This window comes from Vanacampus margaritifer, chromosome 1 (genome assembly GCF_051991255.1).
Source record: "Vanacampus margaritifer isolate UIUO_Vmar chromosome 1, RoL_Vmar_1.0, whole genome shotgun sequence".
NCBI lineage: Eukaryota > Metazoa > Chordata > Actinopteri > Syngnathiformes > Syngnathidae > Vanacampus > Vanacampus margaritifer.
Genome location: NC_135432.1, coordinates 5,426,927 through 5,452,362, shown reverse-complemented (window position 1 = coordinate 5,452,362; position 25,436 = coordinate 5,426,927). Strand labels below are relative to the sequence as shown.

At 39.4% G+C, this 25,436-nt stretch overlaps 2 protein-coding genes across 4 annotated transcripts in view; both read right to left on the bottom strand.

The window, feature by feature from the left end:
* Positions 1-1,659: 1,659 nt before the first annotated feature.
* Positions 1,660-15,224, bottom strand: b4galt3 (UDP-Gal:betaGlcNAc beta 1,4- galactosyltransferase, polypeptide 3). 2 transcript variants are annotated; one of them, XM_077585986.1, is made up of 7 exons: positions 14,772-15,224; positions 12,577-13,070; positions 11,923-12,158; positions 9,711-9,901; positions 7,893-8,015; positions 5,702-5,806; positions 1,660-4,787 (listed from the first exon to the last, which is right to left on the bottom strand). In XM_077585986.1, exons 2-7 carry the CDS (start codon positions 12,857-12,859, stop codon positions 4,454-4,456), a joined length of 1,272 nt encoding a protein of 423 aa, XP_077442112.1. In that variant the 5' UTR covers positions 12,860-13,070; positions 14,772-15,224; the 3' UTR covers positions 1,660-4,453. The 2 variants fall into 2 exon arrangements, with proteins under 2 accessions (XP_077442112.1, XP_077442121.1); XM_077585995.1 differs by having other exon boundaries at positions 12,577-12,883.
* Positions 15,225-18,126: 2,902 nt separating this feature from the next.
* Positions 18,127-25,436, bottom strand: part of bgnb (biglycan b) — a 45,670-nt gene continuing 38,360 nt past the window's right edge. For both annotated transcript variants that reach the window (XM_077547719.1, XM_077547728.1), the window contains 5 exons: positions 25,012-25,225; positions 24,820-24,930; positions 22,950-23,043; positions 19,664-19,802; positions 18,127-19,585 (listed from right to left, as the gene is read on the bottom strand). In XM_077547719.1, the coding sequence (XP_077403845.1) occupies positions 19,388-19,585; positions 19,664-19,802; positions 22,950-23,043; positions 24,820-24,930; positions 25,012-25,225 (756 nt within the window). In that variant the 3' untranslated portion in view covers positions 18,127-19,387. The remainder of the gene's footprint in view (positions 19,586-19,663; positions 19,803-22,949; positions 23,044-24,819; positions 24,931-25,011; positions 25,226-25,436) is intronic.

Sequence of the window (25,436 nt, the reverse complement as noted above, 5' to 3'; positions counted from 1 at the left end):
TCAAAGTGGGGAAGGACCATCCAGATTGTTGTCACATCAATTCCTTGCCCGGTGAGCCTATTGTGTTGATAATAAAGAAAGAAAACCATGATAACAAATCGTTTTGACAAAATGAGAACATATACACAGGGATGTGATTTGACCAAAGTGAAATTATCTGAAAATTTAGCTGGGGGTCTGGGGGCCGCTGGCACCCAGCTAGGTCCAGGGCAGTGCCCTGGTGGGGGGACAAGGGGGGCAAGGGGGGGACAAAACAACAGCATAAATTTTCAATGTATATTGAACTATCCCATATAAAATGGCAGTTTTAGTCAACTCAAAATCAGTCACATTCAAAAACATTGGACTGCCTTTGCTTTTAAAAACTATCACTGAGAATATCATCATATCTAACTAATGTGATTACTAAGTTAACACATAAATAATGTTGAAGAGTTCAAATTTCATGAACAAATAATTGTATCATGACCAAATGAAAAGTAACTCATATTAGAGCATACCACAAATGTCTTTGTTATAGCAGAAGATGTTATCATCATGTGCATACACAATGAACTACTAAAAAAAATAAAATAAAAAAAATAAATAAAAATCAGAATTTTTTTTTGGGGGGGGGGGGATAAAAAAAAGCGGAATTCCGCGAATTAGCGGAAAATCACATCCCTGTATACAATTTGGTACTCAACCAATTTCAAACTGTAAAAGTCTGGATTGTTTTAAGCGTCATTCTCGTGAGATAGACATAAAAACGTCAATATAATCTCCGCAAACATTAATTATCTACATAGCTGCTAAATGATGAATCATTTCCTTGAGGAAACTACAATATCAAGCATGTGAAACGACAACACGAAGGTTCAACAATTTAGTGTTCAAAGAGGCTGGAGTGTCGCGGGGGCCAAGACGGGTCATGTGTGTCTCGCGGGGCTCACAGTAACAGGAAGTGACTAAAGGCTGTCTCAGCCTGCTGCAGTCACTTCAACGGGCCAGTGTGTCAGTCCGCTTGCAGGGAAAGTGCAAAGTAGACCATCACCGCTGACAGCGCAGACTGACGTAAAGCACGTTCGAGAACATCCAGGTTGAAATTCCCACCAATGGCTCACCAGTAATATAGAAAAGCATAGATTTAGTGTGATGCTTGTGTTTTTTTTTAGCTTTGTTTCTGTTACTAGTTGTTTTTAAAGCACCTAGCTTCTACTTTTGTTTATCCAACTTTGTGTTTGGCCTTGTCTCAGTGAGTCATGCAGCATTTGCGATTATGAAACGGATCGAACAGAAAAGGCCGAGGGGGGTCACTATCTATTTATAGGTATGATCTCATATCCAACTTTTTTTTTTTTTAATCCCGCTCTTCATACCCACACAGAACACTCATGCTAGTGGTGATGTAACAGGTTTGTGGCGTTTCACAGCAATGTGTTGATATTAATAGATGACTGCTAATCTTTCACTGACCACTTGTCGTCAACGTTCACACTCAGATGGCGTGGGAGGTTCCGTGCCTTCTAAGTGTGCTCGCAGCACATGTGCAACAGTGATGCAATTAGTGGGAATCAATTTGCTAAATTCAAAACACAGCAAGACAAAGAGACATTGCTTTATATTTCAACAAACCGTTCCGTTCGTGTTGTTCGCATGCATACATACACTGCACACACCTTAGAATAGAATTAGTTTTTATTTGCTCCAATCGGCAGTGGCAATTCAACAGCTGTAAAAAAGAACCTGCTTTTACAAAGATCATAATCTTGTGTTAATACTGTCACATCACTGTCAGAGGGGGCATTATTAATTTAACAAATTACTATTTTGGGGGCATTTATTGTACATAGCCTGTAATGTAGAACTCACTAATGCTGTTTCTGATATTTTCTGTGGGGAACTGAACAAAAGTAGAGAAATATACTTCTCAGTATGATTGTTGTACTCCACTATTAAACGTATTGTCAAAGCAAAGCCTTAATTACAATAGCCATCACTGGATTTTATTAGACAGTGGAGGTGAACCGAATGTAATATAGCCGGTGAGCTTCATAACATGTTCTCTTTCCACATGATATAAAAATCCCGACGTAAATTCAAAATTCGCATAAAAACACTGCTGAGATTACATAACATCCTATAATAAATGCATTCTATACAACAATAAGTAATTCAATGGTTATGTTGCCAAAAACTGACAAATGACTGCTGTATATACCGACTTAAATAGTCCAGACAAGTAGTGTAAAAGTCCTCTGTTTGTAAATAGATATTCCATCTCAACAAAGATTCATTTAATTAAACTATGTTCGCTGATTCTCTGATGTCTAGCATGCTGTTCGTGGTGAGCCAGAATGGCGAATGAACGTGTACAGCTTTAAATTGGCAGGCCAACGAGGAAACATCTACGCAGAACGACGCACACATTTGATTGGCTGAATGCTGTGAATGGTGAACATTAATACTTAACATTCGTGTCACACACGCTGCTCTTTCATTCATTCCTCGGCTCCACTCGGCACCGTGCCACTTGCGCTCATATTAAAAAAGCCATCAGCAAACCTGCCGTGATGTGAATTTGACTTTAGCACAACAAGAGCGATGGATATATAGGCACAATCAGACAGACGTAGTCTACGATTAAACAAACCATTTAGCTCACGAGCGACTGATAAACAATTATTAAATACATTCAAATTGATATCTGTACTACATAGAATAGAATGTCTTTACACAAATCATCATTATATAGAGCAGCAATAGATGCAACAAGCACATTCACCACCCCATACACACACACGCATACAGTACATGTCTCTTACTGTCATACTGCTAAAATACATTCAAAATGGCTGAGTTAAAAAATAAATGTCTATCCTCTGAGTACAATAATATCTGCCTTCTAAATGTTCTCCATTTCAATGAATAATTGAAAACAATGAGGTTCAGAAACTCATCTACTCAATTAGATGATTGTAATTTACAGTGATGCCCTCTATGAAGATGATTTAAATCAGAGTTTATACACAGTGCTTAATTGTCACTATAGCCACTTTTGATACAGAAACACATTCTGACACAATAGACACTAGGTAGTGATGCGCCTTAAATATTATCTGCAAGGTTGCTTTTCTTATACCTGGTAAGAGAATAACACCACAATATCAAGAAGCATTACTCCATGAAACAGGAGTAGGATCAATAACAAATACAGCATCATGCCCAGTGTATGATTATCTGACAGCCAGGATAGCTATTATATGCTGAGTCATAGAATAAAGATATGTTCCCCTACAGCAGTGGTTCTTAACCCTGTTGGAGGTACTGAAACCAACAGTTTCCTACGCTTATGGCACCAAACCCTTCTTTATTGAAAAATTAAATATGATTGTTCTTTTCTTGAGTTTAGTTTTACTGCAAAAACAAAATTGATCTGGCTCTCTTCTACTTGAATTCAGAAGGTGTTGCGTTCTTATATTTCTCATCTCCATGAAGCTCAAGGAAGTGTTCCTTTAGTTTTGCTAGATGGATAGTTGTGCTGGACTAAAATTGCTCAACTTGGCATTTCAAATTGAAGTTAGGACGCTGACTCCCAAACATTTATAAATCACTTTAAAACAATCACCGCCGTTTTCGTAAAAATGGAACCCAGGGGCAGCAGATACAATGAAAACAGCAGAGGCCCTAGAATTGAACCCTGTGGAACACCATATGCTCCGTTATATAAGTGAACAACTTTCTTTTTTTTGCTCGACATTGGGGATTACTATAATTAAAAAAAAAACACACGGCGTAGCATCACAACAGTCGCAAGTCGACTAACGAGCGCACTAAATTCCCTGCAGCACAGATAGGCCAAGCAATGTCACCTGCAGCCGATGACGGCCAAGCGGGGCGCATCATCACAAATCGTACGAGTCGGGTGTGTGTCTTGATCTCCGCCGAACTTCTGAGACTGACTCACAGAACCCCTGGGATTCGATCGAACCCAGGTTAAGAACCACTGCCCGACAGTATGTGGTTTGATTGTCTAGAAACTAAAACTCAAAGAGAGGCACCAAATAAAGAAAATATAAACTGGTAAACAAATAAAGAGGTTTCTCTATATAAATATAATCTATAGTGACTTTGATGCACACTGATAGAAAACAACAATCCCGGAACAAATATGTAGTCTTTGAAATCCCGCCTCCCCTGCTTTCCAACATTTGCCACACGGCAGGAGAGGTCAAATAAATCTCAGGTCGGTATTACTTTTATAAAAGCGCTTTAAAAGAGAAGGCACGAGTTAATTCGCAGCACACCGGATGAAGTTGCAGGTTAGCAGCTGGGTTATTTGCTCAACTTGTTCCACCCAGCCTCGTTCCAGAAAGCCCAACGTGGCATCATCCGAGCCTGTCATGAGCTGAGGAAACGACTCAACCGGCAAACCCTGCAAGCATTCCCACAAAAGAAGAAAAGCCATTCAGTGCTACAGGTGAGACGCATGCACGTTTGTTTTCTCTGTCATTTCATGAGCCGCCTTTGTCCAAGGAGCTTCCGATCTTGTCACAGTGACATTTACGACCACAGATCCTTTGCTCTCTGGCCTCTTGCTCTCCTGATTACCCGTGGCTGAGTTTTTGGGGGCGCTAGGTGGATGCACAGGGGTCGCCGTCTTCCCCGGAGGGTGACGGGGCTCTTCTCCGATGTTGACGGTGAGGTTCGTGTAGAGAGGTTCTTGTTCTTTGGAGAGGAGTTCGTAAGTCAGAGAGTTGAGGCCGTCGGAGCGCCAGTTGAGTCTGGTTCTTTTCAGGAGGTCAAATCTAGAAAAGCAGTTTGATATGGAAATGCAATTTTGGCCGTGTTAAATAAATGCAAGGGTTTAAATATGATGAGTCGATATCACTATAAGGTACCTTTGAGGCTTCACAAAAAAAGTTTTAATGTTCCATTAAACTTCATATTCATTGCATTAATTGTTAGAAATGCACATTGGTCAAGTTCTCATATGTTTAAAAAAAAAAAAAAGAAAAGAAAAAACTACGACAAGTAAATAATATACACAAATACTATGATATGTGAGCTTACTGACAGGCTGGACATTTTGGGCTAATTTTAGCATTTTATGAGCACATGTTGGACCATCATTTAGCAACAAGATTCAGTTAGTAAGCTGACTGTACTGTTTAACAAATACAATTTGAATTTCTCAAGTTTTTTTTTTTTTTTTTTAAAGCAATGGATATTTCACTATGACAGAGTGGACTTTTTAAGCTTGACAAAATCCAACTCCACGCAAAATAACATAAATCGCAAAGCGCAAATATTTATATACTCTATTCCACAGAAGAAGCACATAATGCTGGTTTTAATAGCACTAAAAACATTTATTTATTTTATTTTTTTACCCGCCAATGACAGGTGGGACAGCATTTTCAGGAACACGTGCAAAATGTTCAATATGATTCTAAAAATGGAATAAAGAGTACATAAACAACTGACTCACACACTGCAGCTTGTGCCAAAATCATGAAAATCCACTAAAAATGGCATGAAATAAAATAAACACATTATTAGCGACTCTCACTGTACTGGTATGTGTGTAAATGTTTGGTCACTTCTAATAAGATCTCTAAGTTTCATTATCCTGCTGCATTTTCAGCTGAGTGATTGTGATGAGGACGCCAAAATCACTTTTATGACAATACAGATTCGATGACTGCAGCCGTGTACGTACCTGTGTGGGTTTTGTTCATTCCCTCGGTCTCCTCTATGCTTGATCATTTTGTAATGACCAACGGCCACTGGGGGGCGCACTATCTTCATGCCAGACAGACGCACTCTGGTTGAGCAGCAGACAATCAAGAAAAACGGCAGAACATCAATACTCACGGAAAAACAGTCAACAAGATTCAGAAATAAAACATTGGCTGCTATAACTATTGTTGGTAGCACTAATGCTAAGCGCAGTTTACTCTTCTGACATCTCCCATTTCTATTTCAGATGGGAACCCAAAATTAACTATTAGATTTAGAGTACATCCTGTTAATAATGAGTTGTTTTTCCTTTCCATCATTGCCAATTTGCTATTTCAAATGGGGATCTGTTGAGTTCTTTTCCAGTGTGGTCAGGAAGCTACTCGATATGAAGTGTCAAAAAAGTAAACTTGCGTCAAATGTGCACAAAAGGAGGTAGTATTATTATTATTGCAGCTTGCGTCATATTAAAATGTTTACAAGCTCTTGGTAGTCCCACGTGAATTGTTGATAGCTGCAGTTTTGGAACACGGCAGATTTGGTCTCCAGCTGCCTTCATATTTATTCTGCCACCTGTTATCCGTTTATATCTTAGTTGATTTATAGCTGTTGTTCAGTCTTAGTGCTCGAGCTGTTTCGTAGGAAGATAGTAATAGTATAGTAATGGAATAACAAGAAAAAACATTTATAAGCAGTCATTAAAATTACATAGATACTCATATGAGCGTTAGTTGTTATTCATATTCACAAAACAATGTGACTTTTTTTTTCCTCTTCCTTTAAAGTGTGCTGATATTTTCAGATCAAGCCACCAACTCATGAGCCATTCATAAACAGCACTCCCAAATGAATCAATCAAAAGTCACTTGTCTCATTTAGAAGAAAAGAAAGAAAAATTGGGTGACTAAATTTAGATAAAATGTTGCCAAGTTGGAAAAAGGGTTATTATGGTTTTGGAATTTTCATTGTAGTTTTTATTTATTTTGGAGTTTTTTTTTTTAATTTTGTTAGTTTTAATTATTTTTCAGGGTGGTTCTGTTAGTTTTTATTAGTTGGGGGGGGGGGGTGCAATATTTAATAAACATGATGAAAAAAAGCAACACATTTCTTACCTAGCGTTGCATTTTGGCTGAGTTAAAGGAAAAAGCAGGCGAGCCAAGCCATTGGAGCCAAAAGTCAAGCAGGTAAATTTGTCCCCTAGGAGCAACATCATCTGAAGGTGCTTTTCTATTGGCTGCTGCTCGATGACATCACTTCTGTGTGACACTTAAGTCCGGTTAATATTGAAATAAATGTACTTAAAATCATTCCCAAATGTATTAAATTAATTACCAAAGACTAAAACGAAGGGCATTTTCGCTATAATTATAATTTTAGCTAGTTTTGTAAACATAAAATGTAGTTTATTTTTATTTATTTTTTAAGGATTTTTATTTTATTTCATTAACAAAATTGTTTTTCCAATTATAGTTTTTGTTTTAGTTTTTTTTGTAATGTTTTGTTTTAGTTTAGTTTAGTTGAGTTGAGTTGAGTTAGTTTCAGTATTAGTTTTCGGGGGGTTTTATGTGTATTAATTGTGTGCAATATTTAATAAACATCATGATGAAAAGCTTGGTAAGGAGTAGGACAGTTGGTTTCCAGGTGTTGCAACAAATTAGATGAAAGGGAAAAAATAAATCATTTTCGGACAACACATGCCAACCTGTTTGCTACTAATCATCAGTCCAGCTCAGTCAAGGTGGCATAGACAGAGTGTCAAAATATCTGTTAATTAATGTTCCCTGTTGACACTTGTCAGTTTTTCTCGTGAAACAACTGTTTTATCAAGCGCCTATAAACATGTCATCATTTGCCAGCTGACTCTTGGCTGCACTCGCCTGGTGAACCACTGCATTAAGTGTGTCTCCTAGCAGGAAGTGGTGGCAGGGAAGCGGCAAAGGGAGAAAGAAGCCTCACCCAAACGGCTTTTTCCATGCAAACATACTCACTGAGACACACAGCAAAGCCACAGCAGTGGGAGGTGATGTGAAGATGAGAGTTGACGTTAACTCACGAAAAATGAAACATGATGGAGTGAAAGCATAAAACAGAAGGCGGTGATGAGTGCCAAAAGCCAAAGATGATCACGATGAGTCGACCACATCATAACTGACGCCACACTAATGTTTTACCTTGCCGCAATATCATCATCCTCCCCTCCCCAGCCCCAATACTGGTTGGGGAAGCCGTTCATCTTCATGTACTGGTCTGGAGTCACTGCAGAAACGCCACCAAAATATTGTGGGTACGGGAGCCTGGGAGGGTCACACAGCAAACATACAAATGGATTAGAACACCTCAGGGGAAAACAGTTCAAGGTAAATCTAATCAAATCGGGTTCATTTAAGTTTATTTATTGTAACTAATAGACATTTTATGGATTCTTAGGGATGACCTCAACAGTCATTTTTATGTCTTTCACATGCAAAAAGTATATTCTTGTAGGTTTAGGGCACACGGGCTTGTCACTGCTCAGAGAAACATCTGTAAATACTCAGTACATATTTTCAACTGTGTATACAAAATAAAAAAATTAATTAATAAATAAACTCAAGCGATACATTGGAGTCCATTAACTTGTCATATGGCAAGGCTGGGAAAATCTTTTTCCAAAGGGACCACCTGAGAAACTGTAACGGTTGTTGAGCGCCACTCCAACATGCTAACCTCAACTATGTTCAATATCAATTTCATGTATTCACATAAAGCATCAAATGGTGTCTCATTTTGATAAGAGGTTACTTGTATAGTAATGGAATATCAAGAAAAAACATTTATAAGCGGTCATTAAAATTACATAGATACTCATATGAGCGTTAGTTGTTTTTTTGTTTTTTTGCAATATTCACAAAACAATGTCTACAATGTGACATTTTTTTTCTCTTCCTTTAAAGTGTGCTGATATTTTCAGCTCAAGCAACCAAAACTCATGAGCCATTCATAAACAGCACTCCCAAATGAATCAATCAAAAGTCACTAGTCTCTAATAATTTACTAGTCACTAATTTAGATAAAAGTTGGGAAAAGGGTTATTAAGGTTATGGAATTTTCATTGTAGTTTTTATTTATTTTGGAGGTTTTTTTTATTTTAATTTTGTTAGTTTTAATTAGTTTTCAGGGTGGTTCTGTTAGTTTTTTTATTAGTTTTTTTTGTAATGTTTTGTTTTAGTTTAGTTGAGTTAGTTCCAGTATTAATTTTCGGGGGGGCGGGGGGTTTATGTGTATTAATTGTGTGCAATATTTAATAAACATCATGATGAAAGAAAGCAACACATTTCTTACCTAGCGTTGCATTTCGGCTGAGTTAAAGGAAAACGCAGGCGAGCCAAGCCATTGGAGCCAAAAGTCAAGCAGGTAAATTTGTCCCCTAGGAGCAACATCATCTGAAGGTGCTTTTCTATTGGCTGCTGCTAGATGACATCACTTCTGTGTGACACGTGCGTCTTTATTCCGGTTAATATTGAAATAAATATACTTGAAATAAATATACTTAAAATTACATTTAAATAATTCCCAAAGGTATTAAATTAATTACCAAAGACTAAAACGAAGGGCATTTTCGCTATAATTATAGTTTTAGCTAGTTTTGTAAACATAAAATGTAGTTTCAGTTATTTTTCGTTTTTTTAAAAAGCATTTTTATTTTATTTCATTAACGAAATAGTTTTTTCAATTATAGTTTTAGTTTTTTTTTGTAAACTACAATAACTTTGGTTGAACACTGTCTCTTGCTTACTTATACTATCTACATGTGTGCACAGAAAAAAAAAGCTCTTATTTTGATTTCGTGAAAACCAAAAAGAAACCGTGGACTGCATTTTGCCCGCACCTGCCATTTGGATGCATTTGTGGGGATTGTGACAAGAGGGAGCGAAATAAAGTACCCTATGAGTCCCTTACGGATACAACTCAAAAATAATTTCCTGCAAATCGTCATGGCGGGCAACTACCTATATTTGAACTTGTCCATGGCCACAGACAGGTGTGTGGGAAACTGCGTGTGGCAAGTGTAGGTATTGTGGTCGTTCTCAGGCAGCAGGTCGACATCATGGAGGAAGATGCAGCTCCAGTCCTCATCTCGGAGAGCTTCCCGCACGCCAACGTTCAGCAGCTTGGCTCGGTTGAAGGTACCGTTCCCCCACTGCAAGACATAAACACACACGCGCAAACATGGGAGAACTGAGGTGTAAGCAACACCAATGCAGTCTGTCAACCCACCAGATTGGCATGTGTTTGTAAATACGGGAGGAGCCGATAGAGACGTGCCCGTATGCATAAGCACATGGCAGGGTACCAAGTGAAACCAAGTACCGTTCAGTGTGTTCTGCACGGGACAATACATTTTTATGGACTGTTTTTCAGCAGAGGATTTGAAGGATGACATTTTGAAGAAGCACCAGCAATATATCTAAACAATAAGGCTGTGCTTCTCCTGTGTTTTGTATCTGTAACTTCTGCCGGACATACGACAGATGCGTGACTCAAAAAAGAAAAAGGAAGGCGTTAATGACTGCTCAGCTTCTTTTTTTATTTTTATTTTTTATAGCCAAACATTTCTAAACGTGCTTCCAATAGCTTATCGCCTTACTGTGCCTTGGCTGCGGGAGTCAGTGCAATAATGATGTCTTCACCGCCAATTACTAGTAAAAAACTTGCTTTTTTCCTGACATACATAATAGATCATTTCGAGACCCCCCACCCACGCGTCTTTTAATGCACAAAAACAAAGAAAAACAATCGAACCATGGCATGCGTTTGTATCCATTTCTTCACAATCGTGCTTATGTAAGCTTCATGTTACAAGTATAAAACCAAAATGATTGTATAAGAAACACCCATTTAAAAAAACTATGACAACATTTAAATGAATGCTGCAAGAAAATATGGTGCATTTCTATCACAGAAGCCGCATTGTCAAATTCGGATGTGCATGATTTCAAAGAAGTACAAAATAACATTTCGTTAACTCATTCACTGCTAGCCATTTCACTGAAGCAACCCTCTGTGCTCCCGGCTGTTTTACTGGATTTTAAACAGGGATGTGATTTGACCAAAGTGAAATTATCTGAAAATTTAGCCGGGGGTCTGGGGGCCGCTGGCACCCAGCTAGGTCCAGGGCAGGGCCCTGGTGGGGGGACACGGGGGGCGAAGCCCCCCGGAGCTCATGGGTTTTCCGTGTTTTTAAGTACTTTCAATGCACTCACATGACAAAGAAATAGACAAAACAGCATAAATTTTTAATGTATATTGAACTATCCCATATAAAATGGCAACATTTTTTAGTTTAGTTTTTATTTTTAACATTTAGTCAACTCAAAATCAGTCACATTCAAAAACATTGGACTGCCTTTGCTTTTAAAAACTATCACTGAGAATATCATCATATCTAACTAATGTGATTACTAAGTTAACACATAAATAATGTTGAAGAGTTCAAATTTCATGAACAAATAATTGTATCATGACCAAATGAAAAGTAACTCATATTAGAGCATACCACAAATGTCTTTGTTATAGCAGAAGATGTTATCTGTCGGAGTCATGTGCATACACAATGAACTACAAAAAAAATAAAAAAATAAAAAAAAAATAATAATATTTTTTTGGGGGGGGGCGGGGATAAAAAAAGCGGAATTCCGCGAATTAGCGGAAAAATCACATCCCTGTTTAAATGATTTTGCAAGGCCCACAGAATATGTTGTTCTGTTGCTATAAAAACACCGAACCTACCCAAAGAAAGATTAGTGTCTCTAATTTCATCAGGAAAGAAAAAGTATATTTGTATCTGTTTCCATTTTGCAGCAATTAGCATTAGAATACAGCCAAGTTTCATTAATATTCACATTCCTAGTGAAAACACTGACAAAAAGAGCTTGTTGCAACATGGCCCTGGCTGATCTCTTATGCTCTACTGCCACCTGCTGGCAGTTTTATTTAAAATAACTACCATTGCTTTAAGCCACCTCTACATGTCAGAAGCTGCATCAAAGCCTTCTGCAAGCTCTTGCATTAAAAATGATTTTGGGAGTGAAGGACAAAGTATAAAAAAAACTAAATTTTTACACATTTTCTGGTTTGAATGAGTTAATGGAGATCCAAATGAGGACAGTTGATGAAATAATTTTAATTTTACAATATGCACCAGTAAATCATTCTCCTGACCTGCTGCACGATGTAGATGCTGTAGTGGATTTGTTGCCTCTGCAGGAAAGGATGGAGGTGGTAGAGGAGAGCACGAAGGTGCGTCTGCCGGTTCCGGTACGGTACCACGATGGCAGTGTGGTGCCGAGGTTCACAGTCTGGTGGGCGGTAACGTCCGCCTGGCAGCACCAATGGGTTCTTTGTTCTGATCTCCTCCAAAGTCAGAGGTGAGGAAAGATGGACGGAAACGGGCCCCACTGCAAAGAAAGGAACATACAATCCTTACAATTATGTCCAAATCAGACTACAGTGGTGCCTTGAGATACAAGTTAAATTAGCTCCTTGACCACATTTATAACTCAAATTACGTATCACTAATTTTTTCATCGTTTCAATTGCGCTGGTGTTTGTACTTTGGCCAGCTGGGGGCAGTATAAGACAACTCTATATAGATGCTAATTGTTAGCTTGTTTGCCTATGGAGTTTCCCCATTGTTAGCATTCAGGTTGCGGAGGCTAAGTGGTTGCTTTAAATTCCCAATGTGTAATTTTCTTTACGTTTAGTTTGACGGTAAACTTCAGCTTGGATGGCGATAAACAGCTTTGATGAAATGCTCCTTTTTTTTTTCAAGCGAGCTGAGGAACCATTTTAAGTTTCATATATTTGCCTCCTTACCCAGCAGAGGGGACACAATCTGGCAGCTTGCCAGCGGTGGTCCCGTCGCAGGAGGTCCGGTGCCAGCGTTCCGAGGTGGGGGAGGCGGCGCTCTCAGATGACTAAGGTTGGTGTAGACGTCGTGGGGCCGCGAGTAGTCGAACTCTTGCTCTGTGGTGTGCACCAGGACGGATACCAAACCTCTGAAGCCCCCCAGGGAGAAGTAGAGCACAAAGGCGAACTGAAAGCCCACCAGCAAGGCCAGTGTGCACGGGGAGTCCAGAGAGCGCCCGCAGCATGCCATAATCAAGTATGCCGATTGTACACACTGAAACAGGATGGGGCCAGTTATGGATTAGGGTGGGGGGTGGGGGGAGAAGGGGGGTCACAAGGAGAGGAAGAGGAGGGGATGGAGGGACAGCAGAAGTTCAGGCGCGAACGAGGAGGGCCACCATCAGGGACAGATGGTAGTCGTGGTGAAGCTCAGTGTGGACTGCCATCACCTCCCAATCTCACTAAAATAACAAGAAAGAAAACAGTAGATTTTATTCTCCAACTTTTTGTGAAATTCTGTATCGAGGTGGGGTCGATCTCAAAAGATATAACACCTCATTATTGGTTTTCAATGGAAGAATTGGTCATGTCACATCCAATAATTTAATCATTTCCTGCAAATGTAATAATTTCACCAATAATGTAATAAAAAAACATCCTGACTGTTATTGTCACAACCTTTTTACAATTATGTAATACCATATAAATTATATCATATCCCAGAAGTCTTTGCAGCAGACCAGTTCTAATGAAATGGGTGGCGCTCTGCAGAACTGATCGAACACTAAATAAATCAACTCTGTCAAACAACTCCAACATTGACCTCCATTTAAATCAGACAGTGTAAAATATACACTGTGGGGGTTGAAATCAAAATTTAACACCACAATTTTAACACTCCAATTTTTGCTGTGAATGTATATGCCAGTCTTAAGATTCTCAAAACACAAAATGGAGAGAGAAAAAGGAGAGGAAGGATCAAAAAGCATATCGGGTTTTGTTGTGGTGGTAGGGAAAAAAAAACTATACTCACAGCAGGTGTTTTTCAAGCTCAGTGGGCAAAAAAAATCAAATTAGAAAGCATTTTTTTGTGCTTTCTAATTGATTTGAGCTGAGGCATTTGGCTGATAGAGAGCCTATTTTAATCAGTCTTCATCAGGGCTAATGTAAAAATAAATGAAAAATAAAAAGTAGACCTTTGGACTGAAAATGAACATATGACCGAGCACATTTAATTTATTATAAAAACACCTTTTTTCCTTCTTTATTATTATTTACTATCATCTACATTTTTACTATGAACTACAATTTAGGACATCTACAGTATCAAGTGATGGTTGGTCACACCACATAATCTTTTCAACTTAAATCCAAGTTATGAAGCCATCCAAACAAAACAAGATAGCTAAGCCACACTTAAAATTATAATGAAAATATATATTTGTTGGGAAAAAATATATATTATTTTATTCAGGTCATGCCACATGATTTCCAATTATGACCACTGCATGCCACTGATGCCAATTGGTAAAAGGGTAACTTTTTTTTACATAGTTGTGAGACAGTAAAGCTGATAGATAGCTTCTCCCATGGGTTCTGCTTGAAATAGATTTCAAAATATAAGGTCCCAAATTGGTTATTTATTTTTGATAATTCATAAAATGGGCAGTTAAGTGCAAATGTTATAACGTTTTCAGGAAATAATGACATAGAGGGTGCTAAAATCATTGCGTCTCAGTTCTCTTACCATGTCTGTGCAAAAGACACATCGAGTCTGCTGCAAACTTAACCTAAACCTTAGCAATGACATGGAACCTGAAAATAAATGTCATGTCCCAATTCAGCGAGGTGGCATTTCCGTGCGGCGACGCATGATGCCTGCAGATCAAATGACTCGAACGTCACAGCTCTCTATCAGCAAGAGCAAGCTTCGTATAACGCCTGCATTCACCATACTCGGTTTAATGTTGTCATTATTTTCCTTCACAAAGCAGCTGTGGAATGGAGCTATGAGAAGAAAGATAACAAATGTGCAGTATAGCATCCAGATGATTAGCCCTCCAACACCGTTGCAGGGCGAATGTGTGTGAATCGTCTCGTTGGTCACAAGCCAGCTCTTAATTCTGCCGTGTTTACAAGCTCTGCTGCTCGTGCCGACTCACCAGCTAGCCCATCGTTGCTGCGACATTTCCAAATCCAGCCCGAGGCTCGCGCCGACGATCCACAGGCCGCGGCCAGCCTCCCGCGAGCGGCGATGGAGCAAAAGATCCAGTTTGCTCGCACTTGGCGCTCGCTCCTCCTCCACAGTCCTCCCCTCCTAATCGCTCGTCTGGGGGCGAAATGGGCCGACTGCAGACGAGTTGACACGCAAGATCATGGCCGGATTGGCCGCGTGTCATGCATGTCCGCGCAACTGACAACACGAGCGCGTGCGCGAGCGCGTCGGCTGCATCATCGCATAGTCACCGAGCGCCTTTTTTCAAACCCACCAAAACATCATTAGTCAAACTATACTAATATAGATGTATACCTTGTAGAACCCTGTCTATTAGTCTAGTCAGTGGTTCTTAACCTTGTTGGAGCGACTGACCCCCTCTAGTTTCCTATATGTGTCATGGGGGAGGGGGGGGGACCCGGAAGCAGGGCAAGGAGGCAGAGGTGATGGACGAAAAATGAATAATTCAAAACAAAAGCGAACTCCAAATGGGAACAATGGAAACAAAACGTGGGGGAGGACAACAAGGCAAAAAAACTGGCAGCATGACGTGAGGAAAATGACAATGAATCGACGCAGACAGAGGGGAGACAGGAGACGAAATACACACACGCTAATGACACAACAAGACACACCTGGGGCAAGACAAGTGGCTGAGGGCGCTGATTGGTTGACACGAGGAAAGGCGGGATTACACTTAACAAGACCAAGGGAGACACACAAGGAAAAACAGAACCCAAACATGACAATATGCGCATTCACCGAACCCTTCTTTAATGAAAAATAAAATATGATTATTCTCGCGGTATTTGTGAATTCACAAAGTCCCGAGAATTTTTGAGGTTATTGTGGAGGACTCCCTTGAGTGAATCACAATTATCAGTCTGGCTATTGCCAGGTTAATCGGCATAGGCTTTACTGGTGAACAAAATCAACAGGGAGTTTGGCTCTCTTCATCTCCATACAGCTTAAGGAAGTGTTCCTTTAGTTTTGCTATATAGTGCTGGACGAGAATTGCTCAACTTGGCATTGCAAATCATACAGCCAGGACGTTGACTCCCATTACTCAACTCAACTCTATAGCCTATTTATAGAGCTCTTTTTTCCCCTTTTTTTTGTATGTGTGTGTGTGTGTATTCATTAGTTCTCATAAAACCTATTAAAAAATCCCATACCGTTCACCTAAACCGAACACTTCCAGCCAGAGTCGTGAGGCCGCCAGGAGACCCGAGGAAGGACCAAAGAAAAGAAAGGAAAGTGAAATCCAGCACCGACCAGACACCACCCACCAGGCCACCAACCAGAGTCCTTCACCGACCCCAGAGACATCTAAATTCCAACAAATCAGGGAGACCTCAAGAGACCAAAGGAGAGACTGAGGAAAGGAAGGAAGGACAGACGAAGCAGAGTGAGATCTACAGACACCAGCCTCGACCGATTCAATGACCTGAGGAAGAAGCAGATTGTGTCTGAGTTTCGATAGATGCTGGTGTGGCACTCTTTAAAACAGCCACTACTGTTTTCTTAAGATGGAAGCCAGGGGCAGCAGATACGATGAAAACAGCAGACGCCCCAAAATTGAACTTTGTGGAACACGATACGTTCTTTTATTCATGTAAATTCATATTCCACATTTTTGTCTGACCACTTCCTTTTATTTGCTCAACATAGTTTAAGGGATTACAATAATAAAGATATCACGATGTACCATCACAACAGTCATAAGCCGACTATTGAGTACACCAAATTCCCTGCAGCACAGATATGCCAAGCAAGTCGGGTGTGTTTCTTGACCTCTGCCGAACCCCTGTGGTTTGATCGAACCCATGTTTACATATTCAAACGACACAAGTAGAGAAGGAGGCTTATGCAAGCGACTGGCCCATTGTTTTTAATCACTTTGCCTGGGTCAAATGATATTAGGGTTTGTTCAGTGTTCACGAGTGGTGCAATCCTTTTTTGCCATCCACCCAGAAGGACATGTGGCATCATGGCGAAAGGCTCCATTGATACATGAACAAAAAAACATTGTCCGTAGTAAATAAATAATAATTTTCTATGATTATTCCATCCCACAATGGTAAAAAAAAACACTCTATTCTATTCTGTGCTAGTCAAGCAAAATACCAAAAGAAACAAAACGCCACCCATGTGCACAATTACTCTAGATTGCGCCTGCACTAGAATTGCACTGGGCATTAAAATAGGGCCTCATATGTTGAATTGTCCAAAGCAGGTCAGCGTGAATTATTTTTTTCATATACTTGCCTACGGGGAGCATCTTTACCCTGTCATGCATTGACACATCATTTGTTGTTCAACAATAGAATGAAGAAAATGTGCAGTATAGAGCTCATTTAAAATGGTTGAATTTGTATAACATTGATGAGTAGATAGTAGGGTGGAACAATTACATGATCGGAAATTGGGGCTGATTGTGGACTTTTCAGCTGATTGCTATGTGATTTAAAAAAATATATATATATTTTTTCATTTTCCTAACTTGTAAATGTCACCAACAGAGCTGTGCTACAGTATAATGCAATATATATTGTAGTACGACATAAAAACATCTACCATACGAAATAACCCTAGATCGTTTCTATCAGAGGTGTCAAACTAATTTTAATTGAGGGGCAATTTTCACCCAAATTTGATCTTGTGGGCCAGACCAGTATGCTTTTTTTGGTGCAAATAATTACACGTACATTCTGAAAATATTCCCATTTATTTTTCATTTTATTAGAGAGTCATCAGAAATGTCTTAACCAAAATGAGCGTACAATTGTTGCATTAAATCCTGAGTAAGAGCCAACTTTCAGAATGTCATTTTAGTGGTCATTAGTGCGACCTCCGGTGGACAAGATTAGCCACAACAATGAATGAATAATTTTAGTGAACACTCAAGTTTGTGTTCTGTCTTCACGGGCCAGATTGGGCTTCATGGTGGGCCCAGTCTGGCCCGCCGGGCGAATGTTTGACACCACTTGTTTTTAATCGTTATTTTATTGTGTGTAGCTATTGGGCTAGCTCAGTTGCTAAGCAATGCGGCGTCCAAGACGGTAAGACTGCAACAAAATCCACGTTTGTATTTTATCATCCTTGTGCCTCACATTACACGCATGAAAAAATAAGCTCAGATTTTTATCAAACTGGTACAATATATGCTCTCTTTTTTTGGATGAATGGACGGGTGGATGGATGGATGAAAGTTAAGATGAAGGAATGATAAATTGTAATTGATGTTATGGATAGATAATGAATTCAATTGATAGACCTATGGCTGCAAAATGGCACATAGACATATTTGACATAATTTATTTGCATTCTGTTGTGTTGGTAATAATCTGTGAAGGTTTACACTGGAAAAAAATGTACATATAGCACCATTAAACATAATATGGATTTAAATCGACGACAGATTCATGTGTTCAAGCCAGTATGCGTAAAAACTCCAATAAGGACTCAATAACATTTTCTCTAACAATCTAACAGTTAAAATAATAACAGTTATACTAAATGGTTGATTCATTCTAAAAAATTCTGCAATTTAATATTGGACCCAGGGGTTGCTCTCTGGCTTAATGCAGCATTTGGAAATGTTTTTTATTCACATGCAGCAGTAGCTTGTCAGATTACAGAGTGAAAACAAGACAACATGTCTATGGTAAAAGCGCTTTTGCATGACCAAGCAGAAAGAAAGTGAGCAAAAACTGTGCAAAACAATGCATCAACGCTACTTTAGTTTGCAGCACTATGCGTACACAACACTTTTTTGGATTGTCCGTAAGCAAAGCTGGTATGTGTGTTGCTCGAAATGGGGCGCACCCCGCTACTTAAGCGCACCCTCAAAAGGACTACTTACTTACAGACAGGGATATAGTAATCAAAGGCACACGAGAGACTCTTGACACAGAAAGGCTGTTGACCTTCAGTCAGGTCAATATAAAACATGTTTACTGTTGATAAAAAGGGCTGCCCTGTCAAGTGAAGCCCAAGTTGAAAGAAAACATGTTACTGAACCACCGAAACTTGAATTTCTGTAAGTCTTGTTGTTTCTTGCTAAATGGTGATAAATAGTAACATCTAACACCATCACTTGCTGGATTTAAAGACAAGATCTGAGCAACTCTCCCAAAGCGCAACACTCAGTCACAAAAAGCAAATGTTTCTAGATGTAAAAAAAATCTATAATGTGGCTTTTCTATTTTCCCATGGGTAATTTTAATACAAAAAAATAAACTTTAATCACAAAAAACAACATTGTGCAAGGGGATTTTGTTTCTGTTTCTTTTTTTTTTCTATGTTGGATCGGGCTAAGCATTCTTCCCTGATACAAATTAACCTCTCAACTGAAATTGAACAGAGAAAAATCTCAAAGTGTAACTGCACCTGAATTTTTATTCCGGCCACCCGCTTCCCTCCCCTCAAAGAAAAACTATAATTAAAGAAAATTTCTCAAATCTTCTCAAATATTTTTGAAATTTTATTCATTGAAACGGTCTCCATCATTTCTCCATCACTTGCTCCTCATACTCTGCATCCCCGAGCAAACCCGCCCCTCTACTTTTTGTAATTTCCGAACTGGACGGCCAGTCGGTCGCTGACGCAGCGGAATGTTGCGGGCTGCACCTCCCAGTAGTTGACAGGGTTGGAGAAGAGGCTGATGCCGTGGTAGAAAGCTCTCTTCATTCCTACTCCTTTAGGACAGAAGGAATTCAAATTCACCTTGGCGATGTTGTTATTATGGAGGTACACCACCTTGAGAGCAAAAGGGAGAACACTTGTGGAATGGTCTTGCAAAAAACACGACATGGCTGAGGCTTGCTGTAGACTCACCTGTAAGTATTTCATATCTGGGAGGCCTTTGGGAACAGTGGAGAGTTGATTGTTGTCCAGGTGCAGCTCTCTGAGTCTTGGCACAAAGGCAAGACTTCCACCCTCGATGTTGCGGATGTGATTGAAACTGAGACCCAACCTGCAGCGAAAGGGGACACGTGTGTCTATAGTACCTCAATTGTGTGACTGTTTTTGTTTGTTTGAGAGGAACAGCAATAATGTCTCTGGGTCACTTTGACCATGATATTTAGTCATCCAAACATGTCATAAATGTGTGTAATCCAAATCCAATATTATTATTTTTTAAACAAGTGTGTGATGTTAATTTCTCAGGAACGGCAATTGCCTCTGGGTCAAAATGACCCGAAGACATATTTAACTGTACAAATGTGTGAGGAACTCTTCTTTTGTGTGTGAAAATACACAGCTCACTAGTAACAAAGACAATGATTTGTTTCCCTGGATTAGTAATAACATACTGGGTCAATTTGACCCGCCCGGGGTCATGTTTTTTAATCCCAATGTATTAGGAACGTGTGGGTATGTGTGTGCGTGCGTGCGCGGGTTTATATCACATCATGGGGACCATTTTCTGGGTTTTTACTATCATTGTGGGGACCATGTGTCCTTGTGGGGACATTTTGGTAGTCCTAATGAGTCCAAACCTCTTTTTGAGGGTCAAAACTTGGTTTTAGAGTTTAGGTTTGAATTGGGTTATGATTGAGGTTGCGGTAAGAAATGGAGGTAGGCAATCTTTTTGGGTGGTTGGGGTTAGGGGAAGGGTCTAGGAAATGCATTATATCAATGAGATGTCCCCACTAGACATGTAAACCCAACTGTGTGTGTGTGTGTAATCTTGCAAATGAACAATTCTGGTTCTTTTTCTTCTTCTCAGGAACAGCAATAATAATTCCTGGGTCATTTTGACCCAAGTTTTGCTTAATTACCCAAAGCTTTACAAAAGAAGAAAAACACCCAAGGGTATCTTATCCACACAAAGGTTATTTTAGTTAACTAAAACTAACGAAAATAACTAAAACTAAAATTCAACAATTTCATTAACAAAATAAAATAAAAACGAAAATGCTTTAAAAAATAAAAAATAAAATAACTAAAACTACATTTTATGTTTACAAAACTAACTATAATTATAGCAAAAATGTCTGCCTGTGTGATCATGATGCTGATCGGTACAAGTGCAAAGTGCGCAATAAGTCTGAGTTGAATCGAGCAATTTCTTGCTTCTGGTGTCGACCATCTGTGCTTTGTCTTCACTAATTTGGCAAAATCTGAGCCCAGCCTCAGCTTCATGGCCAAATATGTGGAATTGCTTCAGTTAGGTGGAACAACTCCACACTATCCCACACACCCATTCCAACTGATGTTGTCCCCCAAATGAGAGGAAAAAGCCAAAATCTCCCTTGATTTAGCCAAGCCCTTCGGGAACAGCAACAGTATTAAAGTTCCTTATCACAGCTATGAGCAATAGCAAGTACAAAGGGTCCAGCATCTACCGTTACAAGAATGCCCGTCTTGCCCAGTGACAACTTCATTAAGCCTTCCCTCAAGCCGGTCAAGAGCATCACAAACAGGGACGATCTCATCTGGTGTAAGTTTTGTTTTTTTCAACTTGACTCAACACCGAAACACATTCGAGTGAACCGAAGTGTCTGATTTGTTCTTTGTTGCAGATGCTACTGATCTTTCTCTGGACCCAGACACCGCCAATAATTACCTTAGCCTGTCTAATGGGAACAAGAGAGCAACATTTGGATCACCCCAGTCCAAAAGCAATACTAGCAAGAGGTTTGGCTTCTTGTGTTTTTTTAGGTGACAAGCAAAGAAGCAATGAGTGCGCGACATTACTGGGAGGTTGACTGGAAGGGTACGATTCACATCGCCCTTGATGTGAGATCCATTCCAAAGGATGAAATGGCATACTCTCAGTTTATGAATAGAGGGCGTTGTTTAAGAATAGAAGAAAACTTCAAAGTTGGAAGCAATTTTGAATTCATGTTCGGTATTTTTTATTTATTTTTTTTCCTTTTTTCAGTACGATTCAGAATCGTTTTTAAATGTCTCAAAATTTTATTTAAATTATTTGATACTGTCTTGCCCTTGTTTGTGTGTGCCTTTATTGGGAGCGCTGTTCATGTTGTACACGATTTGAGCACGTGGGGGCAGTGTGGTTCCGCACGTTCTGATACACTGTTACATTGTAGCCACATTAGAGAAAAGGAAAAATTCACGATCAAGTTATTCCAATATAAGTTGTTTTTTTGCAGCGTAGGATTGTTCGGTATTGGATGGCAGACAAGGTTGGGTAGAATCCAAAAAGGTGGGTGTGTTTCTGGACTGGTCCGCTGGCACCATTTCAATGTGCAGTGTCTCCGGAGACGCACTTAAGCATATATACGCCTTTGAGGAAAGCTTCACTGAGGCGCTTCATGCAGGCTTTGCGGTGCTGTCTACGCATGATTATGCCCAGCTGCGTTCCTTCTAGATGCCGTTTAGCTTCTGTCATTAGCTTCGAGTGCATTCATTCTTCCACTATATGTCACCTCGGAAAAGTCAACTTCTTATCCAGCGCTCGGTGACATTTAGCTTAGCAAGATGTTTGGCGTTTAGGAGTATAATTCATTTGGTGGTACAGTGCTTCACATAGTTGATACATTTATATTACAGTGATTTTAGCAAATCCAATGGAAAACCAACATATCACCATGTAATGCAAACTTTGACTTACAGTATTATTGTTTGTATAAACATTACTAATGTTGGTCTCTAAATTGTTTGAAACCTATGCTTGCAGGATGGTAATTTACAATTAAATTATAGAAATATCCTTTCATTTGTTGCATTTCTAATTTATGCACGTGTGTGTGTGTGTGTCTCTGTGTGTGTGTGTGTGTGTGTGTGTAAATAAATATATAATATATATATATATAATATATATATATGTATATATAATTTTTTTAAGTAGTGAAAATAGTCAATCAATTAACAACTTTTTAAAGCAAGTAATGAGTAACTATAACTAATAATTTTTATAAAGTAGCATTCCCAACAATGTTCTTTAGACAAAGAAGATGAAGAAGAAGCAACAGTAGTCATGACAACTAACTTTCAACCTCTACTTCGTGGATTTTGCCTATTGCGAGTAATTTTTTTAACGTAACCCCCAGGATAAACAAGGGATCACTGTGGACCAAATACAAATTTACAAACTTTTTGTTTTATGTTTATATTGTGGAAAATCTTGAAAACGCCTCTTGCTGGAGATTACCTGTTCAGGTTCTTATAGCGTTTCAGGTCCTCCAGTTCCACAGCCTGGATCTCATTGTGGTCAAGATGAAGCTCATGGAGACTCTCAGGTAGATCTGAAAGGGAAAAGAAACTGCATTGTCTCCGAAAGACTCCATTGAGCTTTTTCACAGCTGTTTGTCATATTCCAATTTAGACTTGTTGACTTTTTTTTTTTTTAAATCATGCTGAGGGATAATAAGATTATGGCTAATTTATTTCAGACCAGTGACCCGCATAAAAAGGAAAAAGAATATGAAACGAGAAAGAAACAATAATAACATCTAACCATAAACCAAAGAAGAGACCGGTTTTCATTTAAATGGTAATCCCTTCATACAAACTGTCGAGCAAAAACAAAGTGATCGGACAAATATGTGCAATATGAAATGGGTATATAACGTAAGGCATGGTGTTCCACAGGTTTCAATTCTGAGGCCTCTGCTATTTTCTTTGTATGTGCTTCCCTTGGGTTCCATCTTAAGAAAACAGCTCAGGCTGTATAAATATAGAGATAAGATGTGTGGTGGGAGTCAGCGTCCTAACTGCAAGATTTGCAATGCTAAGTTGACCAATTGTAGTCTGGCACTAGCAAAACTAAAGGAACACTTCCTTAAGATGCACGGAGATGGTCAATACAAGAACACTTTCTACATTCAAGGTGAAGAGAGCTGGATTTGATGCTCTCCCAGTTCATTTTGTTCAACAGTAAACCCTATACCTATTTATGTTTTGAATTTGAAGAAAATCGTTGTATTTTTCAAAAAAGAATGACTTGGTAAATGCACATAGGAAACCGGTGGAGTTCAGTACCTCCAACAAGGTTCAGAACCATTGGATTAAAGAAAGGACAGAGAGCAACTAGAAAAATTCCTGCGGAAATTTTGAATGGGACTGCTGACTCTTTGGTAATGAGCTGAACAGTTTAAAATTTAAACGACTGGAATCGGTCAAGAAATGTGGAAGTTAACCATAATCTAAAAATATGTCACTGTCACTTTAACAACGCACACCCATTTTTGACTTGGAGCCGTCACGCGCCCCACATTCCATTGAGATTCTATGAGAGACGCACCCCTTGAACAAAAGCCTCTCACGACTTAACGGTTCAAGATACAGATTCAGAAAATGGCTCTTTAGAACAGCAAGGGTTTGGGGAACACGAGCATGTTCTCATTTTTTTAATCGGATGAAAAATGACCAAATGAGAGCAGGTTGAAAACTTATAATTTATCAGAAATGAAGAGCGAAAGGCGCCTGAATTTAACATGGCAGAGATAGGCGAGTTGGTCCGACTTGTCCGAGCTTAAAGGGAAAATAAAGGTACTAAATGACACCTTAGCCAAATAAAAGTTAGTTTGTCTGAAAGTAGACACTCGTGACTACAAAATGTGAGAATTTGACGTCTAGTGAGAAAAGATTGTGGCCATGGTGACAACTTGAAGTGAAACTTTTGACTTTTGGCAAGAGATTTGTTGCTTCCCGGCACTCTGGCTAATTGCTAAAACAGAGTGTGTTAAAATGCTATATGACTCACTGTCTTTGAACCCGCACAGAGGGGAGAGCTTTCATTCCTTAAAAAAAATTTCGACACTGAGCTAAAGATGGGAAAAATTCCTACAAAATGAGCTAAAATTCGTATCGGTCGGATAACGTATGCGTGCGCAGCGTGTCTTGGAAAAAGGTGCTTGATGTGTGATTTTGTCTTTCCATTTCCCATTCATTCCTATGGCACTTTTTGGGGTAGTTTTTGGGGTATTGGCTTGGTGAATGCACATAGGAAACCGGTGGAGTTCAATACCTCCAACAAGGTTCAGAACCATTGGACTAAAGAAATGACAGAGAGCAATTACCTTTGGGGACGCCAGTCAGTCTGCTGTCTGATATGCGCAAAAAGTTCACTTTGAGACCCTTGAAGGCACCAGGCTCGAAACCACTGTTCTGGATGGGGTTTGCACCCATCTCTGCAAGACAGAAGACAAACCTATATGTCAAAAATAAAAACCCTAATCATCAGTGCCTGAGTTGTTTTGGTGATGGTTGACCTATGCAGTTCATGTTGCCCAGTCCTGAGAAGGCACCAGAGTGCACCTTCCTGATGCGGTTCTCGTGGATCCTGATCTCCACCAAGGAGACGGGCAAGTTCTTGGGGATAGAGGTCAGCAGATTCTTGGAGAAGTAGAGCTTCTGCATGCTCTGTAGCGGGACGAATGCCTTGGGGTGGACCTTGGAGATGTAGTTGTTCCTCAGAGATAATCCCTGTGAAAAGCAAGTTAGTTCAATAATAGCGTCCAAATAGTCAATAGAAATGAATGTCCAGAATGTTTGAATTCATCTCCACCTGGAACATAGTGAGAGACTCGGGCTGAAGTAATGAGTCCAAAAAAAATCTTAATGCATAATGTCTTGTCTGCCAGCCTAATTTTTAATGCTAGAGAATGTCTTTAAGAATTAAGCAAATCTTCTTGGC